Source organism: Myxine glutinosa, chromosome 7 (assembly GCF_964187855.1).
Source record: "Myxine glutinosa chromosome 7, kmMyxGlut1.1, whole genome shotgun sequence".
Classification (NCBI taxonomy): Eukaryota; Metazoa; Chordata; class Myxini; order Myxiniformes; family Myxinidae; genus Myxine; species Myxine glutinosa.
The window spans coordinates 84,049,671-84,075,142 of NC_136267.1; the positions used below are offsets into that span (position 1 = coordinate 84,049,671).

At 45.4% G+C, this 25,472-nt stretch overlaps 1 protein-coding gene across 9 annotated transcripts; it reads right to left on the reverse strand.

Annotated features, from left to right (window-relative positions):
- Positions 1-2,948: 2,948 nt before the first annotated feature.
- LOC137431367 (structure-specific endonuclease subunit slx1) lies at positions 2,949-22,264 on the reverse strand. 9 transcript variants are annotated; one of them, XM_068122616.2, is made up of 7 exons: positions 22,027-22,264; positions 16,816-17,011; positions 9,307-9,358; positions 6,676-6,999; positions 5,707-5,834; positions 4,043-4,130; positions 2,949-3,688 (listed from the first exon to the last, which is right to left on the reverse strand). In XM_068122616.2, exons 2-7 carry the CDS (start codon positions 16,986-16,988, stop codon positions 3,659-3,661), a joined length of 795 nt encoding a protein of 264 aa, XP_067978717.1. In that variant the 5' UTR covers positions 16,989-17,011; positions 22,027-22,264; the 3' UTR covers positions 2,949-3,658. The 9 variants fall into 9 exon arrangements, with proteins under 9 accessions (XP_067978717.1, XP_078638056.1, XP_078638057.1 ...); XM_078781930.1 differs by having other exon boundaries at positions 22,145-22,254; XM_078781931.1 differs by having other exon boundaries at positions 5,707-5,804; positions 22,145-22,172.
- Between the last annotated feature and the right edge of the window lie 3,208 nt (positions 22,265-25,472).

Here is a 25,472-nt window from a genome sequence, read left to right on the forward strand (position 1 = left end):
AGAGGATCTTGGAGGAACCTGTCTTATTTAAATCTCAGACATTTAGTTTGGTTTGCTCTTTGTTTATGAAGTGTGTGGCGTCACCATGCCTAGATCAAAAGAGCTCTCTGAGGCCTTCAGAAAGAAGGTTATAGATGCCTGCGAGTCTGGGAAGGGATTTAAAAAGATCTCCAAACAATTTGAAATCAATCATTCGACTGTATGGAAGATCATCTACAAGTGGAGAAGATTCCAAACAACTGCCAAACCTGTTCAGGCCAGGCCGCCCCAGCAAATTCAGCCCGGGAGCAGACCGCAAGATGCTGAAAGAAGTCTCTAAGAACCCCACAATATCATCACGGGCCCTACAGGTAGCTCTTGCCACTGTTGCTGTCAAAGTGCATGAGTCTACCATTAGAAAGAGGCTGCACAAATTTGATCTACATGGGAGGTGTGCCAGGAGGAAACCTTTGCTGTCCAGAAAGAACATCAGGGCAAGACTAAAGTTTTCCAATGAACACTTGGGCAAAGACCAGCACTTCTTGAACAATGTGCTCTAGACAGATAAGTCAAAGGTAGAGCTATTTGGCCACAGTACCAGAAGACATGTTTGGCAAAAACAAAAGACCGCATTTCACCACAAGAACCTGATACCAACTGTAAAGCATGGTGGTGGAAATATTATGGTTTGGAGCAGCTTTGCTGCATCAGGGCCTGGGCCGCTCACCATCATAGAATCCACTATGAATTCTTCATTGTACCAGAGGGTGCTTGAGGATAATGTGAGGCCATCTGTCGGAAAGTTGAAGCTCAACCGAAGGTGGACCTTGCAACATGACAATGACCCTAAACATCTATCTACAATTCCAGTAATCTCTGTGTGTATGTGTGTGTGTCGTTTGTCTGTGACCGCTGTTTCTCGACAACCACGGGTCCGATATACTTGAAACTTGCCAGGTATATTGCTGGGGACCCGAGGATGTGTCTTTTCAAGGTTTGAAATTAATCGGACAAGTGGTTCCCAAGGTATGGTCACCGTACTCGCAAGCCGTTCGCTTTGGCTTTGCGAATGGACCAAACCATTTCATGTAAATAGAGGGGGGGGGGGGGTTCTACCGTACTCGCAAGCCGTTCGCTTTGGCTTTGCGAATGGACCAAACCATTTCATGTAAATAGAGGGGGGGGGGGGGTTCTGTGGTCGTTACTGCCACGTGGTTTCAAAGTTTTTTTTTGTTGTTGTTGTTTGCACGCATGTTTTTTTGCACCCACGTACGGGCACGCCCTAGTACCAGTAAATCCACCAAGGAATGGCTGAAAAGAAAGAAATGGAGGGTTCTGGAATGGCCAAGTCAAAGACCGGATCTGAATCCCATCGTGATGTTGTGGGGGAATTTGAAACGAGCTGTGCATGCAAGAAACCCCTCAAACATCGCACAGCTGAAAGAATTCTACATGGAGTGGGCAAAAATTTCCCCCAGTCGTTCAGAGATTGGTAGACAGTTATAAGCAACGCCTACTTGAGGTTGTTTCTGCCAAAGGGGGCAATACCACCTATTAGAGCCAAAGGTGTCCTTACTTTTTCCACATGCGAAATTTGCATTTATGTTTATTTAAATTATACAATGGCCTACAAAATGTAAATGTTTCATGATATTTGTTATATTATATCACCTTTATCTCTCAATATTGTTGAAAGGAAGATCAAATAGCTGTATGTAGAAATATGTTGAAAAAGTCAAAACTTTACATGGGGTGTACTTACTTTTTCACGTGACTGTATGTGCATGTGGCGAGACATCTTAGCTTAACAGGGGCATGCCGGCCATTTCACCCAGAGAGATGGAGCAGGCTGCACGTGGCAAGACATCTTAGCTGAACAGGAGCATGCCGGCCATGGCACAGAGAGAGATGGAGTAGGCTGCATGTGGTGAGACATCTTCTACTATAAATTGGATGAGGTGTGTGGGTGTGTGTGCGTTTGGTTGAGGGATACTTTTTAGTCTATTAATTAATTACGTACTATTGAAATGTACCTTTTAACCCTTTTGACTGGTGAGACCCCTTTGATCTTTGAAGACCCATTTAGACTCCTAATATACTTAAGACTCAGAGGACCCAAAAGTCCCCGAGGACCAAAAATACCCAAAAATCCCCGAGGACCCAAAAGACGCAGAAGACCCAAAAGTCCCTGAGGACACAGAAGACCCAATGATGCCATGGGAGTTGGTGGTTCACTTTCCACCACACGCACCAGAAGTTCCCTGATAAGGTTCCTTGCGAGAACATTTTTCTGGAGCGTTTCCCTCTGGAATGATACAGTATTTGCAGACCTTTCCAGTGTGGTAGCTATGACGGATGATACAACCCTGCTTTGATTGGACACGCTTTGATACAACCCCACTTTCATTGGATACACTTTGATACAACCCCGCTTTCATTGGACACGCTTAGATACAACCCCGCTTTCATTGGACACGCTTTGATACAACCCCGCTTTCATTGGACACGCTTTGATACAACCCCGCTTTCATTGGACACGCTTTGATACAACCCCGTTTTCATTGGACACGCTTTGATACAACCCCGCTTTCATTGGACACGCTTTGATACAACACCGCTTTCATTGGACACGCTTTGATATAATCCTGCTTTGATACAACCCCGCTTTCATTGGACACGCTTTGATACAACCCCGCTTTCATTGGACACGCTTTGATACAACCCCACTTTGATACAACCCCGTTTTCATTGGACACGCTTTGATACAACCCCGCTTTCATTGGACACGCTTTGATACAACACCGCTTTCATTGGACACGCTTTGATATAATCCTGCTTTGATACAACCCCGCTTTCATTGGACACGCTTTGATACAACCCCGCTTTCATTGGACACGCTTTGATACAACCCCACTTTGATACAACCCCATTCATTGGACACGCTTTGATACAACCTTGCTTTCATACAATGCAATTCAATTCATGGTTTTATTATCAAATCATCGCAGCAGGAAGCTGAATTTTGAATGATTTACACTATAAAATAAAATAAAAAAATCATGAAATAAATAAGTAAATAAATTACAATCACTATAATAACATCTTCAAGTAATTAAAATGAATTAAAAAGTACTTCACTACAAGTACATATGCAGGCATTAATAACGTGAAAATATGGGTCGTTTCAGGTACACACATTGTTATAAAATACAGACATTGTTATAAAATAACCCAATTGCAGGCGCCATGACTTTACCAAAAGCCAGCAACAATATGAGAACAACACATTTGACTTTGATTTTAATATTTTCCCTTTTGTGCAAAACAATGGTCAGAATTGCATTAATTGTCTCATGTGTAAGGATGCAGAATTATGTACTGGGTTAAATTGTATTTCTAAGTTGTAACCAAAGAATCAACTGAAACAACCAAATCACCACCCTAATGTTTTCCATTGTGGATATCATGACAAATATTCAATGTACAGTATTACAAAATAAAACGTGCTAATTACGTCTTCCACCACCCATTCATTCGTACCATATACAGTACTGCACCTTTATTATATTTATTACAATATGGAAGCTTCACATGGAAGAATGATGCAATTAAACGTAATGTCCAAAGCCTCAAAAAATAGCTCTAAGGGCAGAGCCAAAGAGAATGAAAGTTCATTTCATCACAACTGCAGATCATCTGTCCAATGTACCTGGCAAAAAAAAGGAGAAGAGAGGGATAAAACTATTTGAAATTTCACATTCCGATGGCATAAAACAAACAACACATAAAAAAACCACAATGAGCAAACAAGATTGTAACCCTTGCCCGGAATTGTTTTGCGTTTTAAAGTAGGTATTTTATAGACCAATAATTAAATGCTTACCAAAAATGGAGGGGGGGGGGCTGGGGGGCAGGGACTGAACATAAACTCAAATGATGTTCAAGGAGACAATGCAATGATGTCTAACACATACAATAAAACAACTGATACGAGTGTGAGCAGACAATCTTATTGGCAGTTTTCCCACGAGTGAGAGTGGAAGAGTGTTGCTCGGGTATGGACCTGCGCAGAAGCTCCCATTTCTTCAAGATCCCCATAACAACCATTCTTGTAGCGCACAAGGTCTCCCCAGAGGACAGATGTTTTACAACTTAAAGAAAACAAGAAACAGCACTGATTACTCCAAGAAAAATCCAATGACAGCCCAATTGAAGAGCACATACCTCTGCCAGGCTGTACAGTTTACATTTTGCATCCATAACTTACAAATCAAAATCGAATCGGCTTGTTCTTGTCACATATGCCACTCATCCACTAAATTTGGTCATAATCCATCTACAACTTTTAAAAAAAAGATCGTGCTATATATCGTTTTTAGCCCCATCTCTCAATGGTGAAGAATCACTCAAAAAATTCTCGTATGTAGAGCCAGATCCTCTCGAAAATCTAATCAATTCAGCCTTGTCACACAACCTACCTGTCCAGCAAATTTCATCTGAATCCGTCCACAACTTTTTGATATCCTGCTCACATTGAGACATCATGAAAACATAACCTCTGCCCACCTTCTGTGGCGGATGCAACGAGAATGACTCTCGGTAGAGCGCATACCTCCGCCAGACTAAACAGTTTATGTTTTGTCTCCCACTTATAGGCTGGATCTGGATCCAGACCTGAACCAAAATCGAATCGACTTGTTCTCGTCACCAAACCAACTCATCCACATTTAAAAAAAATCATAACTCGTCAATAGTGCTATACAGGGTGTTTATAAAGTCTCTATCTATTTCAGAGAAATAACGGGTAACTGTGTTAAATTAAATTACAAAACGATAGAAGGTATACATTTATTGAATACTGAAGAATAAGGTTCTACATGTGCACCTTCAATATCTCTACAGAGCTCAAATCTTTCCACAGAATTTCTGAACACATCCTGGAGCATTTCAGAGGTTATTAGCGCTGAGGAAGCGCCTCTAGCGAATGACTTCCAGCCAGTGTAACGCGAATTCCTGTCACAGGAATTCTGAGATCATATAAGTGTGACGTGGCAGTTCCTGATTGGTTCGTGTTGGGGAACCCCTTCTCGCTGCCGACGTGACGTAAATTCGCGCACGCGCACTGGTGAAGCGCGAGATTCGGCCCAAGGTTCTTATTATTATTATTATTATTATTATTTTTGTATACAAGATCGAGGCTCGAACCATGATCGAGGCTCGAAATTCCATGCCCGAACCTCAGCGCAATCCAAGAGGATTCACTTGTTTTGTTAATAGTCGTTTCACTGAAATAGATTTGGACTTTATAAACACCCTGTATATCGTTTTTGGCCCTATCTCTCAATGGTGAGGAATCACTTTAAAATTCTCGTATCTGGATCTTTACTAAAATCTAATCAATTCGTCCTTGTCAAACACCCAACTTGCCCACCAAATTTCGCCTGAATCCACCAATAACTTTTGGAGTTTTTTCTGCTCACAGAGATAGACAAACAGACAGACAACAAACAGACAGATCACGCAAGTGATCAAAACTAATCAATTGCATTAATTTAACACACGAGCCGAATAAATCCGTTAAGCGACCGTGGACAAAACAATATGCTTAAGCAAATGAGACATTTGGTTTCGTGCTGTACGTACATGCACACGCACACACACACTCGCTATCCAATGGTACAAAAGCTTGTATAGGATTATGATATTTGACCAAATGTCTCCAAACACCTGGGACATGTCCCCTCAATGGGCAAAAGCTGGTCAGGTTCATTGTGGAGGAACTCCTTCGCCAGGCAGACGATGTGAAATCTCTGCAAGCAAGCAGGCTGCAAACAAGTAATCACATCTTCTTCATCCTGTGCCAGGACACAGTAAGGTGGCATAAAAACACACTAAAATGGCCATGCCAAGATAAAAAGATTGGAGAGACATGTTAGCTTGTCCATACAAAACACCTAGCCACAGGATATTCATCCATTCCACAGCATCTAGTGCTAATTAGGAAACTTGTTTTTCTCAAATGTCCTGCAAACAAATTAAATTTTACATCGTTCTATATTTCGAGCCTGGTGTTGGCTTAGCGGTTAGGGTGCCGCCTTGGGATCCTGGGTTCGAATCCCGGTCGATCGCTGAATTAACACCAGGGGGGTTGCCTCAGCCTGTCATCCTTCTGAGCTCGGCAAATTGAGTACCAGCTCACTGGTAATTCCATGTGTGTCGCAAGAGCCGACCAACAGGGTTGGCGGCAGGAAGGGCATAAAACATTGGTTCAAAAAGGAGACCACGGTGCCCAAAAAAGGCTGACCTTTTTGAGCCAAAAAAGGCTGAAAAAGGCTGACCACGGCGTCCCAAAGGACAAAAAAGGCTGAAAAAAGGCTGACCTCTCTGTGGGGAAAAATGGCCTCGAAAGGTGGTTCTTTTTTTCTTTGTATAGTTCTATATTACAAGATCAACTTTAAACACTGTTTTGCTACCCGGAGTTCAGTTCATTCTGCACATTTTAAAGTTATTCACTGATGCATCTGGCATTTCATTCAATGGATTTCCACACCGATGGTGGGATGTATTATGAAGTGGTGATGGAGAGACAACTTTTAAGATGTATGAACAAAAATCACTACAACCTGAAGACGCTTGCGTCACAATTGTACATGTGCTATTATTTTGTGAGCTACCATGTGCTTGTGCAAAGAGCACCTCAAACGGTTTCTGGCAGATGCTACAGGGCAGAGAGGGAGCATTTCCTTGGGTGACGGCTTCCAGCTGACAGCGTGTCGTACGTGCTCGAACGGGTCCAAACGCTATTGGCATGTGCAAAGGAGGCTGCAAACCAGGTGGGAAATCCACACAGTAGTCCTGCTTGAGCCAACGAATGGTGAGCGGGAGTCGCTGCCAAGGCAGAGTCCTCGCCATCTCGGCAAGCACGCGTATGTGGAAGACCAAGCTGCTCTCGGAACGCCGACGCCGTGTCACATGACACAGTCGACGGGAACGGTGTGGATGCTGCCAGGCCCATTCAAACTGTAAAGGAGAAGAAAAAAAAGGATCCTTGCAAAATCCAACTCAAGCCAAAACGATTTTTTAGGCAGAGCTCTGGAGAACTAGTAAATGACTGCAATGTGTAAGTGGGGCTTTCCTGTGCTTGTAACTTTTCTGAAGCAATTAAGCTGTTAGCTAAATCTTCTGGCTTGGGGTATAAAGGCCTATCATTTGTTCATTTCTACGACCATGAATAACATTGTGTACTACGATAGTTTGCGGTAGCCGCGTAGTTTTGTGTTAAAGTAGGTTAGTGACGGACAGACTTGTTAAAACTGAGTATGAATGAATATGAATGATCGTTTTAAGGCCATTTTCCCCGCTGGTGCGGGTGTTAGCCTTGCGGGCCCCATGACAATCATGGTTCCCTGTTTGAGGCAATGTTTTTATGGCCGGATGCCCTTCCTGATGCCAACCCTTAGTCGCCTCTTACGATGTGCAGGGATACGGTGTACCTATTCTAAACCGGGGTACACACCGGGAAACTGAGTATTGAGAGTTATTAACTGAGAAAGCTGAGTATTGAGAGTTATTATGCAGATTTTCTTTATTGTGATGCTGATGATAATACTTCAGACTGCAAACTTCTTAAACAATGACACCTTCAACACCATCAGGTACTCAAGTTCGTGAAGCATGAAATAGATATGATGAAGTATATGCTGAACCATGAAGCACATATATGACGAACCGTGAAGTAGATACGACATAAAACATGAAGGAAAATAAATGTTGCTTCAGTCAAGGTGACCGTCACACATTGTTTAGGAGTAACTGTGTTATGTGGTGTTTCATGTAATGTGTATTGTTTAATGCTGGTGTACGTATGATTCGACATGGAACAATTTGTTTATTATATTGGATTATGTCCTGGTTATACACCAATTGTAAATGTAGATCAACGTAAAAATTGTGACAGATGTTCATCGGAGAAGCTCTAAAAGGACCGTACCTATTGGGTCTCACTATTGGGTCTCTCTCTCAGCCATGATTTCTCTTGGGCAGGTCACATTTCAAAGTTGGCCTCCAAAGCCAGACGATGACTGGGCATCCACCATCGTGCAAAGTCCTCCCTTGGCACACCTGAGCTCCTACGCACCGACAAGGCTTTCATCCGCAGCTTGATGGAGTACTGCTCTCCCCTCTGGGTTGGCTCCTCTGCCTCGCATCTTGCTCAGCTTGACGCTGTGGAAACCAAGACTTTCAAGATCATTGCAATCTCTCGCAATGACGTTGAATCCATGGGCCAATATCACTTCGCTATCGCCGACAGGTTGGTGGTCTCTCTGTCTTCTTCCACCTCGGTTCCCTTGTACCCTCTATGCTTTGTCTTTCACAGGCATTTGCAGAATGCACGCGGTCTACCAGCAACCCCTCCTAGTGAAACTGCCTAAATCCAGAACCACTGCTCACCTCCACTCATTTAGTCCTCTCTTTTCCCACCTGTTGAACCACCTTCTACACTCTCTTAATCCTCAATATTTCCTCCAGGTATTCAACCCAGCTGTTCACCACCATCGCAAGTCATCCCCCATCCAAAGCCATGATCTTTTCTACACCCGTTAAAACATTTCCCACACCTCATAAAATTGTGCTGATAGTGGCCTGCAAAAGTATTCACCCCCTCCAAAGTTTTCACATTTTGATGCCACATGAGCTTACTTCCTGATGCTTTCAAATCGAACTCAACATGTAGAATCTTCACAAACTACTCTGAAGAGATAAAGCTAAAAAATGCAGATTAAATGTGAATAAGTTAAATTAACAGAGAATATCAAATGATCTCACAGATTCTTAGTTGCATGGGTATTCAAACCCCTTGCCTAATTAACCGGATATCACTTCAGGAGCAAATTATTTACTTTAAAGGTTACAAAATAAGTGTAATAGTTTTCACCTGTATGTAACCAGTGGTTTAACTTACAAATTAAGCTCCTGCCCTTATCTAAGGAGTTTTATGTTGCAACTGCCTTTTTTTTTTCTTTTTTTTTTTTGTATACAAGATCGAGGCTCGTGAAAGAGCTAAACCAACAAGGTAAACAAGAAGACCACGGAGATTTCCAAACAATTCAGATATAAAGTGATGAAGAAGCACCGTCCACAACTCTAAATAAATAAAACCATTTGGCGTGTTAGGAGAATGGGCATCGGCTCAAACAGTTTCGGTATCTGAGCTCGCAATTTAAAAGCTTTGCCCTTGGGGTGGTGCAAACTTCCGCCCAGATGTGCGTGACGATATCATGAGCAAAGGGAAAAACCAAAACGTTTCAGAAGTTGAAATAAACTTACCCTCAGTGCAGCAATATCTGTGGGGAAACCATGTACAATGAGAACCATATCCCTGGAAAGAGAGATAAAGAAAAACAATAGAGTAAATGTGAACATAAAAGGTAAACTAATTGCGAACACAACACAATGAACTGCAGCTCACCATATATACAATGAGACAATCCTTCCATCCTTAGAAATATATAAAGTCAGGTCTGTGACTGATCATGCCTCATTTCCGACGTACAGTGCATTCAGAAAGTATTCAGACCCCTTCACTTTTTTCACATTTTGTTATGTTGCAGCCTTGTGCTGAAATCGTTTAAATTCATTTTTTCCCTCATCAATCTACACTCAATACCCCATAATGACAAAGAGAAAACAGGATGTTAGAAAGTTTTGCAAATTTATTAAAAAGAAAAAACTGAAATATCACATTGACATAAGTATTCATACCCTTTGCTATGACACTTAAAATTTAGCTGAGGTGCCTCACATTTCTCTTGATCATCTTTGAGATGTTTCTACACCTTGATTGGAGTCCACCTGTGGTAAATTCAATTGATTGGACATGATTTGGAAAGGCACACACCTGTCTATATAAGGTCTCACACCTGACAATGCATATCAGAGCAAAAACCAAGCCATGAGGTCGAAGGAAGTGCCTGCAGAGCTCAGAGACAGGATAATGTCGAGGCACAGATCTGGGGAAGCTTACAAAAAAAAAATCTCTGCTGCATTGAAAGTTCCCAAGAGCACAGTGGCCTCCATAATTCTTAAATGGAAGAAGTTTGGAACAACCAGGACTCTTCCGAGAGCTGGCCGCCCGGCCAAACTGAGCAATCGGGGGAGAAGGGCCTTGGTAAGAGAGGTGACCAGGAACCCGATGGTCACTCTGGCTGAGCTCCAGAGATCCTGTGTGGAGATGGGAGAAACTTCCAGAAGGACAACCATCACTGCAACACTCCACCGATCTGGGCTTTATGGCAGAGTGGCCAGACGGAAGCCTCTCCTCAGTGAAAGACACATGAAAGCCCGCTTGGAGTTTGCAAAAAAGCACCTAAAGGACTCTCAGACGGTGAGAAACAAGATTCTGTGGTCTGATGAAACCAAGATTGAACTGTTTGGCTTTACCTTTACCACAATCAATTGAATTTACGACAGGTGGACTCCAATCAAGGTGTAGAAACATCTCAAAGATGAGCAAGAGAAATGGGAGGCACCTCAGCTAAATTTCAAGTGTCATAGCAAAGGGTCTGAGTACTTATGTAAATGTAATATTTCAGTGATTCAATTTTGGTGAAGATTTGGCTAGTGCAAATTTTTAAATGATTCTTCACCATTGAATGATATGGCCAACCAGGTGGAGGTATGCTCTGTACTGAGTGCCGTTCTAGTTATAGGTGTTTCTATCATTTTAAATGTCTCCGGATAGGTCAACAACAACAACAACATGCATTTTAAAGGCCATTTTCCCTGCTAGAGCGGGGGTTAGCCTTGCGGTCCCCATGACAATCTTCTCCATTTTGCCCTATTTTCTGCATCTCTCCTTGTTAACCCCCTTGCCCGCATTTCTTCTTCCACCATCTTTAGCCAAGTCTTTCTCGGTCTTCCCCGTCTTCTACTTCCTTCTACATTCATTTCCATCACTCTTCTCAACCAGTCACTTTCATCCTTCCTCAACACATGACCAAACCATCTCAACCTGTTCCTCTTCACAGCATCAATCACAGGCTCTATTCCCATCATCTTTCGCAATTCATCATTTGTCTTCCTCTCTCTCAACGATACTCCGCACATCCGTCGAACCATTCGCATTTCCACCCTTTCCAACCTTCGTTGCTGCTCTACGTTCATTACCCATGTCTCGCTCCCATAAATCATAACACTTCTCACACATGCAGCATACACCTTTCCCTTCAGCTTCAACGACACTCCCCTCATCATCAGCACGCCACTCAATTCCCGAAACTTCTTCCATGCACATCTCACTCGAGCAACCGTTGCCGAGTCTGATCCACCTTCTCCATTCAGCATGTCTCCGAGGTAGCAAAATGTTTTCACACCTTCCAGCTTCACGCCGTCTCCAAGATCCAACTCAACATTTCCTCCATCTGCAGCTCCCTCTGTGCACACCTTACATTTGAATGTAGCTGCCACACTGGTGAATGACCCTCTCAGACCACTACATTTTTGATGAACCCACTCAGCGCACATTGTACACTGAATGGAGTTCACTCCCACACCCTTCCTACACACAGCACAGGGCCACTTCCCAGTTCTTTCCACCTCACCACATGCTTTACCACTTGCCATCACCTTCGTCTTTCCGATATTCACCTTCAGACCTTTTGTCTCCATACATTCCTTCCACGTGTTCATCTTTTCCTTCAGTCCATCCATACTTTCCGCAATCAACACCAGATCATCTGCATACAACAACTCCCATGGTAAACCCTCCTTTACATTCTGAGCCAGCACCTCCATCACAGCTACAAATAGTAGTGGACTTAGTACCGACCCCTGATGCACTCCCACCTTCACCTCAAACTCAACACTGTTCCCGTCCTTCGTCCTTACAGCTGTGCGTGCTCTTTTGTACATTGCTATCACTACTCTGATCAACCATTCCTCCACTCCTAACTTCCTCAATGCCCATGTCAATACTTTGCATGGAACCCGATCGAATGCTTTCTCCAGATCAACAAACCCAAGAAACAACTTCTTCCTCTTCTCCATGTACTTCTGCTGCAACTGCCTCACAATGAAAAGCGCGTCTGTCGTTCCTCTTCCTGGCATGAATCCAAACTGCATTTCGTCGATCTTCACTTTCTTCCTTATCCTCCTCTCCAACACCCTTTCCAATACCTTCATTCCATGCTCCAATAACTTTATCGCTCGGTACGAGCCACACTCCAGAGGGTCACCTTTCCCCTTGTATAGAGGGACGAGGGTACTCAGTTCCCAATCCACTGGAATGCGGCCTTCTTTCACCACCAGATTACAGATCTCTGTCATTCTCTTCACACCCCAACTTCCTGCTGCCTTCAACATATCTCCCACAACTCCCGTCGGCCCTCCCGCTTTTCTACCCTTCATTGCTTTTATCGCTTCCTCAACTTCCTTCTCAGTTATCTTCTCTGCCGGTCCTATAACTGGGTTACTCTCTATGTTGCCATCCCATTCATTCTCTGTATTCAACAGCATTTCCATATATCTTTTCCATCTTCCTTTAATTCCATCTGGGTCGACAACGATCTGTCCCACTTCATCCTTCAAGCAACTCACCCCCATCACATCACACCTCTCTTTCGCTATCTGCTTTGCAATCCAGAATACTGCTTTCTGACCCTCTTCCGAATCCAAGCGTTCTCCGAACATTTTCCTACATGCCTCCTGCACCTTTGCTACCTCTTTCTTTGCAGCCTTCCTGGCTGCCTTATAACTTTCATGCTCTGCTGTTTCTGCTCCAGTACCCTTCGCCTTCTGCCACTCCTTGAACTTCTTCCTCTTCTCGTCAATCCTCTTTCCAACTTCATCATCCCACCACCATGTTTCCGAGTGCCTCAGTGGTCCTTTTGTCCATCCACATACCTCACCAACGGCTCCCAACAGACTAGCTTTCATTGACATCCAACCACTTTCAAGCTCAACCACATCATCCTCGACCCTACTCAGCCTCTCTTTTAATGCCTCCCTTACTGTCACCTCTTTCAACCTCCACACCTTCATTCTCGGTTGGTACTTCACCCGCCGAGCTCTCCTCGCACCTTTCACCCTTACGTCGCAGACAACCAAGTGGTGCTGTGAAACAGCGTCCTCCCCCGGGATCACCTTTGTGTCCCGGAGGTGCCCCCTATCTCGCCTACACACCATCAGGTAGTCAACGGTTGTCGTCGACCCACCTGACGTGTATGTAACAAGCTTATTATCCTCTTTCTGGAACTGAGTATTACAAATCAACAAATCAGCTCCATCAGCAAACTCCAAAATCCTTTCACCTTCTCCATTTCTCACACCATATCCATAACCCCCATGAACTCCCTCAAAACCATCCATACTCCTTCCCACATGTCCATTCAGGTCTCCTCCTACCACAACAACTTCCTCATCTTTCACGTTTTCCATCAGCTTCTCTATCGCACACCAGAACTTGTCCTTCTCTTCATCGCTTCGATCAACCTGCGGAGCATATCCCGAGATGACGTTCACCAAGAGCTTTCCAATCATCATTTTCACCATCATCAACCTATCACTCACTCTAGTCACACTCACCACACTGTCTACAAACTCCTCAGAAAACAGGACACCAACACCATTCACGCCCTCCAGGCACCCTTGCCACACAAACTTGTATTTCTGTCCCTGCCTACCCTTCACCATTCTCACACCACTTCCCTTCCATCTCATCTCTTGCACACAACATATGTCCACTCTTCTTCTGACCAATACTTCCACCACTTCTCCTGATCTCCCTGTCATTGTCCCTACATTCCATGTCCCACACCTCAGAAACCGATCTCCACTTCGGGCTGTACCCTGCCCACATGTAGTTGTAATTGTCATGGTTCTCTTTTTGAGGCAATGTTTTTATGGCCGGATGCCCTTCCTGACGCCAACCCTCTTAGTCGCCTCTTACGACATGCAGGGATACGGCGTACCTATTCTTATCCAGGGTATACACTGGGAAGGTTATCCGGATAGGTCAAGGAACCAAATTGAAGCTGTGTCTAACTCTTTCTGGAAATAGTTAGGCAGTTAAGAGGAAGCATCGTTCATTTTTTCAGGAAAGCACCAAATTTGGCACAGATGTAGTGTGGACCTATACAATTGTTTTCCTGAGGGGCGCCCAAAAATTCAGAAAATTCAAAAAATCCAAAAAATGTCCTGGATGCCGTGAAAAAGGGGAGAAAACGGGTATTGATTCGAACTGTAGATTCTGATATTGTGGTCTTGGCAATAGCACACTACTTTACCTACCAGTCACACGGTGTGGAGGAACTCTGGATTGCCATTGGCACTGGTAAAAGCTACCGCTACCTTGCCATCCATAAAATTGCCACCGGCCTTGGCCGCAGGAAGTCCGAGTCTTTGCCATTATTTCATGCCTTCACTGGCTGCGACACAGTGTCATTTTTTGCCCAAATTGGGAAAAAGACAGCCTGGAAGGCTTGGGAGGCATACCCCAGCATCACGCAGACCTTTCATGCTCTCGCTTATAGGCCATCTGTGGATGCTATTGCTATGGAACTACAGAGCATAGAAAGATATGTTGCCATCCTCTATGACCGGACTACCGAGATAAAGACAGTGAATGGCATGCGCCAGCCGACACTTGTTCACGAAGAAGGCAAGAACAATTGATCACATTCCCCCAACAGCAGACGCCTTGGAACAACACCTAAACGTGCATGTTTTCAGGCTGGACACGTATGGAGTCAGGCACTTGTGCCCTACCCATAACTTCCATCACCAGCTGATTGGGGCTGGATGAAAACAGGGACTTCTTGGACACCAATTTGGACCACAATACCACTGATACAGGAGGCATGTTCAGAGCTTACAAGCTGCCATTGTAAGTCGGCCTGTAAAGGCAACTGTAAATGCTCCAGGGCAAATCTGCCCTGCACATCACTGTGTGACTGCGATGGACAGTGCTTGTAGTACTACGCGTCTGTGCGAGAGCCTCCACCTTTCAAGTGCCCACAATATTTTAAGTTAAAACTGCAACTGTGTGTAACTTTGATTAATTAATACCATTCCATTGTTATCAGAGACCAATAAAACAATGTGTATCACTTGGAATTGAAATTTTACCTAAAATACTGTGAGAGATTCAAGGAAAATGGAAACACCATGGTGGCCATCTTGAAATTAAAGATGATGGATGCCAATCTTTATGCAATTGATCCCATTGGATTCAGAGACCATGAAAACATGGGGTAAGACACTGGAACTGTGGTGTTATCGCTCATAGTATATAAGTTATTGAGGGAAATAGGTCACAGAGGGCGGTCATGTTGAAATTCAATATGGCGGCCACCAGGGGTTCTGAATTTTTGGGCGCCCCTCAGGAAAACAATTGTATAGGTCCATACTACATCTGTGCCAAATTTGGTGCTTTCCTGAACGATACGCCCTATTTTTCAGTCTTAAATGCCTAGGTAAAAGAGGAGAAACGAAATTAAATACTGTGTCTACAATGCGCAATGCTAACTAATGCTAACTAGTTCTGTGAATGGATGGGTGGTGAACGGGTGGAAGGAAGAAGAAGATTGAGCGGGGAAAAGGAAGAGTATCGGGATGAAGGACAAAGATCTCTCTATAGGCCCTCACAAACACATCCCATTAAACGATGTATGGGGCTATATAAATACAAATATTAACAATATAACTGTCTTGGGAACCTATGTGGATGGATGTGTGCTCATACAGGGGGAGGGGTGCGGTTTGCAGAACCGTCACAGTATGTATTGTTACGTGCTCCTCCCCAACCCCCGGTCACGGTGTACCTCTGAGCCCCGAGAGGAGTCACGGCAGAAAAATGTGTTATTCTGTATGTCAAAGATCAATGGTGAAGCCACACCAATTGTTACCAACAAACAAATATTGTATTAAGATCACATAAGAATAACAGTACAACAATAATATTAATCAAAAGTACAATCAATATATATCCTATGATGGTACCATCAGTTTCGTAATATATAACTCACTGTGCTCCAAGTGAGTGAAACAAGAACATTCCCAATGTCTCTTTCCCGGCTTCAAACCAAAGTCGATTCCGGTTTCAAGCCAAAGTCGATCCCGGCTTCAAGCCAAAGTCGATCCCGGCTTCAAGCCAAAGTCGATCCGCTCCAGCGATCGTCAGAACGATGTCTAATCGAGACCAGAATCCCGTTCGGATGACAGTCACAGTCATGCGGCCAAAGCTGCGCAAAGGCACCCTCAGGGTGACTGGGAAATCCAAAGGCGCCCTCCAGGCGACTGGGAAATCACACCCTCGGGTATGGACGTTTCACGGCTCACAGTCGGCGAACCGAAGATTTACCTTCAAAATCCACGTTGCACACACACACACACCAGATAAACGTCTGAATGCGGTGAAAATGCAGGCCAAAAACCTGACACGCAGGTTGATCTGTCTCAGCGATAACAACTCTGTCGCAAGAATCCCTTTCCTGGGAAACCCAACGTTCGCTAGTGACCTCCGTTCATCAATGTTTGCTCCAGCACTCGAAGCAGCTCGGCTTTCTTGGCGAACTCACTCAATCCGCCTTCTTTTTCTCTTCCTCTTCTTCGTCGTCCGGTTCCGGTTTCATTTAAAACATTAACTTTTTTACCTTTTGGAAAATATCAATATCTATTTCCCTTAAACGACAACAATAATAGTACATGGAATCAAAAATGTTTACAGTGGATGAAAACCACAACAACGGAAGTGACGAATCCGTAACAATATACAGTATATATATGATGTAAATGTTTGACAGATGTATTGGTGCAATTGTAGGCTTTTTAAATCCTCACCAAGGACCACGACCACTGGTTCTCCAAGCCCCTCCGCGCTTCCGCCCAGCATTATGCTGTCGAACACGTCGCTCGGGGTTCACTGTGAAACCCACGTAAATCCGACCACGAAATTGTGGGTTAACCGAGTAGAGCAGGTAAACTCCGAAAAATCCCTCAACCTCTACTACCATGGTGGTTTGCAGTGAATGCAGACCTGCAAGGGTAACAGAGCCATGTGAGCATGAAGCGCAAATAAAACACAAACACCCGATTGTTCATGTCACTTCTGTGGGTAAAATGGACAATGTGAAACAACTTTGTAAAATAATCATCTATTGATTTATTCTACATGAATAAAACCATGAATTATATATAAAGTTACAGGATAAATACTAGAACATGTACTCGGTAGAGAGCATATCTCCGCCTAGTGAACAGTTTATGTTTTGTATCCACTGATAGGCCGGATCTGGATTCGGACCTGAACGAAAATCTAATCGGCTTGTTCTTGTCACCAAACCAACTCATCCACCTAGTTTAGTTATAACTCGTCCATAACATTTTGAGATATCGTCCTCTACAACGTTTTTGGCCCATCCCTCAATGGTGAAGAATTACTTTGTAAATTAACAAAATTGAATCAATTCTTCCTTATCACACACACAACCGAGTCCATCAAATTTCCTCCAAATCCATCCACAACTTTGAGATAACGTGCTATATCTTGTTTTGGGCCCGATCTCATAATGGTGAAAAATCATTTCAAAATTTATAAATATCTGGATCCGTATTTGGATCTTCACCAAAATCGAATCATTTTGGCCTTGCTACACCCCCAACCTGTGCACCTAACGTCGTCCAAATTCGTCCACAACTTTTTGAGATATACTGTTGACAAACAAACCGAACAAACGGAATGACCGAACAACCTTGTTAACCTGCGCTCGCGAAGCAAAAAGCGGGGTTAAGCAATCGGGTGCGTTCGTATGCCGTACGTGTGCCGTGTCTGCATTTTAAAAATACATTTTCTCGGCAACCGTTGGTCCGATTCACATGAAATTTTACCGTAGGAGCGCTTCTGCCTGTGGATTATTTTGCTGATAATTATGACGTCATAGGTCACATGGTACAGGCGCCATCTTTGAAAAAATCGAAAAAAGTTGCACCTCGATATCTCCGAAACCGCTCCATGGAAGAAATTGAAACATGGCTCAATGTCAAGTACTCCCCATGGGAAGTAAGATATATTAATGATGATGTCATCGGTACCTTAATTAAGACGTCATATTTCGACAAGTACAACCCTTGATTCGATCAGTATGCATTTTTTTCTCTGCAATTCTTGGTCCGATTGACACGAAGTTTTCACCATAGGAACACCTCCTCCAGTAGAATATTTTAATAATAATAATCATGACATCATAGGTCATGCGGTACAGGCGCCATCTTAGAAAAACCGAAAAACTTTGCACCTCTATATCTCCAAAACCCCTCCATGGAAAAAATTGAAATGTGCCTCATTGTAAAGAACTCCATATGGGGAATAGGTGTTGTTAACGATGACGTCATTGGTGCCGTAATTATGACATCATAATTCGACAGGGACAACGCTTAGTCTGATCAGTCTTAAATTTCTTGAGCGAGATCTCTGCAACAATCCCCTTGGGGGCTATGGGGACCAAAATCTGGGGGTATGGGACTCGAAATAAATAATAATAATAAATTGTAAAAAATTCAATGAAATATCAACTTTAAATATATAATAAATATATATATATATAACTGTGAGAAATAGGAGAAACTCCACAGTACGAGCAGGGCGTCTCATTTGCATTAAATAAATAATCGGGAGGTTAAATCAGACGCAGACGTAGCTTCAGGACGTCGATCTTTAATTTGACAAGCTTTCGACCAACAAAGGTCTTCTTCTTAGTCGTCCCCAAGTTCAACGGAAGTTCGTCCCACTTCCGTTGAACTTGGGGACGACTAAGAAGAAGACCTTTGTTGGTCGAAAGCCTGACAAATTAAAGATCGACGTCCTGAAGCTACGTCCGCGTCTGATTTAATCTCCCGATTATATCTCTATATATAAAGGAGGAGTGTCTGTGTGTGTGTGTGTGTGTGTGTGTGTGTGTGTGTGTGTGTGTGTGTGTGTGTGTGTGTGTCTGTCTGGATGTCCACTTATAACTCAAGAACGACACATCGGAGAAAAGGTTTAGACACAGATTCGGAATCAGCATAAAATCCCGGTGGTTTTAGGCTACGTTTTATTTTAATATCAATGGTTTAAAAAAACCGTGCCAGCTGCAATTCCATGGTGTAGTTTGTGGCGGCGCTAGACGTTCGGGGTGTATTGCAATGGTTTGTCGGGTTTGGCTGTGGGTCCAGAATAGCTAACATTTCCTTATGTTCTTCCACTTTTATTTTGATTCTTCTGTTACAATGCCTTCCTTATCTACCTTATATCCCCCCGACGAGGCCTCTACATAATTTCATGTGGCAGAATTTCGTGCATTTTGAGTGAAAGAAGTGAGACGAAGTTGTAGGAGGAAGAAGAGGCGCGGTCACTGTGGAGGCCTCGACCATGAGTGGAAATGGCGGGAATTGCGTTTGTATCGCAAAGTAAAGGATCTGCATTCATTTCTGAACTTGCATTGGTGGATTGTTATACATCTGCATTATTTTTCATAAAAAAACTTTATGTTGAACTTGAAGGCTCCAAGCACGGACTATATATATAGCCCTCATTGAGGTAAAAATAAAAGTAAAAAGCCTGCTATCGCTTGCCAAGCTAGCCGTTCCCCCCTCCCCTCCCACTAAAATCCCCCCCTCCCCCTTCCCTCCGCCCTCACCTCTCCTCCCCCTCCCCTCCCCCCTCACCTCCCCCCCTCCCCCCTCACCTCCCCCCCTCCCCCCTCACCTCTCCTCCTCCCCCTCCCCTCTCCTCCTCCCCTCCCTCCTCTTCTCCCCTCCCCCCCTCTTCTCTCCTCCCTCCTCTTCTCCCCTCCCCCCCTCTTCTCCCCTCCCCCCCTCTTCTCCCCTCCCCACCCTCTCCTCCCCTCCCCCCCCGTTCCCCTCCCCCCCCATTCCCCTCCCCTCCCCTTCCTCCCCCCCTCCCTTGCCCCACCCGGCAATGCCGGGTACTTCCCATGGCCAGCTGTACGTGGGCTGCTCGAGGGTTGGAAAACCAAGCAATCTTTATGTCTTGGCACCAAGTAAGAAAACCAGAAATGTTGTATACCAAGAGGTTTTGAGAAATTGAAAATTGACAAAACGTCATGTAGGAAATGTACTGTGATATTGCTCTAAAATATACATGTTCTTTTCATCATATATTTGTATTATTCTTATTCAACCCGGGCGAAGCCGGGTACCTCAGCTAGTATATATATATATATATCTGTGAAACAGGTTTCTCTGCATTATTGAACCTGAAATCAACGTGGAGAAATCGACTTGAGGTGTCCGATGATATGCGAGTGGCGTCGTCACAAACTGTGCCCCGATTCCATATTCTGATTGCACGAAAACAGCAGCAACAATCTCACTGGATTAGTAAAACGGCTTGCATAAAACTTGCATATTTTAGTTTAGTTTAGTTTGTTTTGTTTCTTTGTTAACAAGCAAAGAAACAAATAGGGATAAAATCCCAATGATTTTCTTTCCTGTTCTGTTCCTAATTATCCATATGTAAAACGAAGCTATTGAGATATTTTGAAGTCACACTGGAACCTAATGGGACTGGGAATCAGGCGCAGAGCCCCGAACTTGGCCCATTTTCTGGGTAAGAAGTTACCAATTTCCATCCAAAAAAATAGGCAATTAAAGTAATTGGGCACCCCTCAGAATGCACCACAGAGCACCTAGAAATCCAAAAAATTATAGGTGGACATGCCCCCAGTCCCCCCCAACCCCCTCAGGTCAGTCAACAGCCTGGTGAAGGGGGTATGGGGACATCGTGGGCAATCCGTTGGGGGTCTTGACTGGGTAAAAGGTTAAGAACCCCTGAAATTATTAGCCCATTTGAACCTTGACACGTGATTAACCATGACATCAACACAAGATTCTAAAACGTTTGTTTCAGTTATCCCGGTTATCTTGAAGTAAGAGTTCACTTTTTCAAGATCGATTTTCCTTTCATGGCCAATTATACCAGTGGTTCACAAAAACGATGCTACCAACTGTCCCAGTAATTACCATACATTTGATAATTACCACATACCGGTAGTACAACTACTACAACAACGACGACTACTATTACCACCACTACTACCACTACTTATACCACCACTACTAATGCTACTACTACCACTACTAATACTACTACCACTACTACTACCACTACTAATACTACCACTACTACTACCCCTACTAATACTACCACTACTACAACCACTACTAATACTACCACTAACCTACCACAACTAATACTACCACTACCAATACTACCACTACTAATAATACCCCTACTAATACTACCACTACTACTATTACTACTAATACTACCACTACTAATACTACCACTACTAATACTACTACTACTACCACTATTAATACTACCAATACTACTACTATCACTACTAATACTACCACTACTAATACTACTACCACTACTAATACCACTAATAATACTACCACTACTACTATCACTACTAATACTACTACCACTAATAATACTACCACTACTACTATCACTACTAATACTACTACTACTAATGCTACTACTACCACTACTACTACTAATACTACCACTACTACTATCACTACGAATACTACTACCACTACTAATACTAATACTACTACTACCACTATCACTACTAATTCACTACTCTAATTCACTATCACTACTACTACCACTATTACTGCTGCTATTAACTACTACAGTAGTTATTCCGCTGTGTCCCTCTGGGTGTTTTGGGCACTCCAGGCTTCTCTTGCACAGTTTACTCCCGGAAGCTTTGCAAACCATGACGGGAAGCGGTTCGTTTGATCCATTGAAACTAAATGTTCGATTAAGGTGAACAGATACACAACGCTATTCTATTAATATTATAACTATCACGAAAACACGTTATTTATACTAAAACTCCTGCTCTCAGAAATAGTTCACGTCGCTCACAACAACGAACGATTCAAAGACAATTAAACTTCATCCATCGTATTTTCAAAGTTGTTTCAGAGAGTATTTACAACGTGTCCGTCCACCAGACATTACGATCGACATCTTACCGCCGTCACGTCCCCACAGCCCGACGTCCACTCCGCCACCAAATCACCTCACAAATTAAATGACCAATGACTAATGACTCGCTCGAGCATTTTCTGCTACACCGCCCAATCGACGTACCGCACAGTCAAGGTCGCACAGCCATATCCATCTATCCGTATGATCGGATCAAACGTATCAAAGTGAAAAGATTCAATAACGCGAACAGATCATTCTTTTATTTTATCTTCGGGAGTATTCCAGCAGCAGGCAAATAATTCCCAAGAACGTCATGCCGTGAGAAACAAGGGATCCGAACAATACGGCGGAAACCAGCCTCGCTAAACAAATGTCCCTCGAGCACCGTCTAGTGTTTGTTGTTATCTACATTTTCGGGTTTTAGGAGGTGGGAGGAAGTTCTCCCAGAACTCAAAATTATTTTCTTGATCATCGTTGTTGCTCCGACCGACTATCATTGGTACAATTTCAGCTTTCTTCAATTTCTAAGTCCGCTTGACCTCATGTTTAAATTTCAAGTAAATCGGACGAAATTGAGGATTCTATAAATTTGACAAAGTTGAATTGTATCTTCTTGTGTGTTTATTGTGTTCGGTTTTTACTCATTTGGATTAAATTACAGACAGAGCCTCATTAAAAGTTTTACAGTATAAATTAATGACACTGAAGGAGTCCGGACTCCAGCAGAATACGAATAAAGGATGGCAAGGCACAAACTCGTCCGAGAAGATGTTTATTCGTAAAACCAACTCGGGAACACTGAAAAGCCCGTTTATCGGGCTGCATCTATCTATAATTCCAGTAATCTCTGTGTGTTTGTTTGTACGTTTGTACGTTTGTACGTTTGTACGTTTGTACGTTTGTTTGTCTGTGACCGCTGTTTCTCGACAACCACGGGTCCGATATACTTTAAACTTGCCAGGTATATTGCTGGGGGACCCGAGGATGTGCCTTTTCAAGGTTTCATATTAATCGGACAATTACTTACCGAGCTATGTCCAAAAAACGATTCAACCAATCAGAGAGCAGCGAGCTATCGCGTGTGCCGAACGTGGCGGACACACTCTGCCTCGGATGGCACATTTGAGAGCGTATTCATTTATTTCACGTTTGCAAACTATGTTGGCGCTATGTTGGCGTTAAACTATGTTTTAAAACTAATAAAAACCATTTCATGTAAATAGAGGGGGGAGGGGGGGGGGGGGATTGTCACTGTACTCGCACGAGCAGATGGCGGAAGTGCCTGACCGCCAAGTGAAGTCCGAGCAACTCGCGGTCGAAGGTACTGTAACGGTGTTCGGTGCGGGCGAAGCTGCCGGCTAAAGAACGCCAGCGGTTGCCAAGCTCCGTTTTAAAACTAATTAAAACCCCGGGGGGATTGTCACTGTACTCGCAAGCCGTTCGCCGTTCGCCGTTCGCTTTGGCGTTGCGAATGGACCAAAACATTTCATGCACCAAACCATTTCATGTAAAGCGTTCGCCGTTCGCTTTGGCGTTGCGAATGGACCAAAACATTTCATGGACCAAACCATTTCATGTAAATAGAGGGGGGGGATATAATTTTAGATATAGATATAGTACGGGCATGCCCTAGTTATAAAGCAAAACCAGAAACCGAAACCGAACCGAAAGCCACGCCTCTCAAGTGAGGCGTGCTTCGGTGGTCACGTGATCCACAGGTGTAGCTCATTATACCCGCACGCGCGGCACGCTTTGGCGGTCACGTGACCAGCCACTCTGGCGCCGTGGAGCCCTGCCGGTGACGTCACCGGCTGGAGCAAGGAGATTCTGATGCCGGTCTTGCTTGGGGGACCCGTGGGTCGCTACACACGCCCACCCAGAAAGGACTTGGTCCAGGGAGGTCAACCTGAGGGGGGTCCGGATGACCCGACCAAAACGACCCCTGGCCGGTCGCGGGGGGGGGGGGGGGGGGGGGGGGGGGGGGGGGGGTCCGTTGTGGTGGTGGATGGTCGGACGGGGGGTGTAGTGGACGGGGGGCGGCTGGCCGACGTCCATGTGGGTCGGTTTGAGGCGGTCCAGCGAGATCCGGTCCGCCCGGCCGCCGATGCTGACGATGAAGGACTTGTTGTCCCGGCGTAGGACCCGGAAGGGTCCGTCGTAAGGTGGCCGGAGCGGCCCCCGGTGCGCGTCGTGGCGCACAAAGACGTACTCCGCCGTGCGGAGTGCTGGGGGGACGTAGGAGTGGGGGTCACCGTGGCGGGACGTTGGCACCGGGGCGAAACGTTGGGCGGCCTCCTGGAAGTTCGTTCGCTGGCGCGCGGCGGACCAGGGGCTGGTGGCTTCGGGCACGAACTCGCCCGGGATGCGGAGAGTCTGGCCGTACACCAGCTCGGCGGTGGACGCCTGGAGGTCCTCCTTGGGGGCCGTGCGGAGGCCCAAAAGGACCCACGGGAGCCGGTCAGCCCACCCGTCGTCCTGGAGGCCGGCCATGAGTGCGGCCTTCATGGAGCGGTGAAACCGCTCACACAACCCGTTGGCTTTGGGGGGTGGTAGGCCGTGGTGCGGTGCAGAGTGACTCCCAACGAGCGGGCGACCGCGCCCCAAAGTTCGGACGTGAAACTGTGGGCCGCGGTCGGACGAGATGTCCGCCGGTGTGCTGAAGCGCGCGACCCAGGTGGCGATGAACGCCTGCGCCACGTCGGCGGTGGTGGTGGAGGTGAGGGGCACGGCCTCCGGCCACCTGGTGGTCCTGTCCACCATGGTGAGCAGGTGGGTGAACCCCCGCAATGGGGGCAGGGGACCCACCAGGTCCACGTGGACGTGGTCGAAACGCCGCTCGGGCACGGTGTGAAAGGAGCCAACGGAGCCAGGGTGTTGTGACGGTGGACCTTGGCCCGCTGGCAGGCTGTGCAGGCGTTGGCCCAGTCGCGGATGTCCCGTCGCAACCCGTGCCAGACGAAGCGTGCCGACACCAGCTTCTGGGACGCCTTCCGGCCTGGGTGCGAGAGGTCGTGGAGGGAAGCGAAAATGCGGCGCCGCCAGGAGACAGGCACGACGGGGCGCGGTCGGCCCTGTGAGACGTCGCAAAGCAGGACCGTGCCCGCGAAGGGGACGTCAGCCAAGCGGAGGCCCGTGTCTGCCACCTTGAGCGCCTGCACCGTGCCGTCGGTGGCCTGGTCCGTCGCCATCAGGGCGAAATCCACACCGAGGTGGACGGCGTTGGCGCCGGCCCGAGAAAGGCAGTCGGCCACGGTGTTGTCTTTCCCGGCGACGTGCCGGATGTCCGTGGTGTATTCCGACACGGCGGAGAGGTGGCGCTGCTGGCGGGCCGACCACGGCTCCGTGACCTTGGCCATTGCGAAAATCAATGGCTTGTGGTCGACAAAGGCCGTGAATGGGCGGCCCTCCAGGAGGTGGCGAAAATGGCGGACGGCCAGGTACAGCCCGAGGAGCTCGCGGTCGAACGTGCTGTACTTCAGCTCGTTGGGCA

Excerpts from the sequence above, each read along its gene's own strand:
- LOC137431367 (XM_068122616.2), bottom strand. The coding sequence starts at position 16,988 with ATGGTAGTAGAGGTTGAGGGATTTTTCGGAGTTTACCTGCTCTACTCG. Across the intron at positions 5,835-6,675 it reads TCTGCCAGAAACCGTTTGAG|GATGAAGAAGATGTGATTAC; the intron begins GTGCTCTTTGCA and ends GTCCTGGCACAG. Across the intron at positions 3,689-4,042 it reads AAATGGGAGCTTCTGCGCAG|GTACATTGGACAGATGATCT; the intron begins GTCCATACCCGA and ends TTTTTTTGCCAG.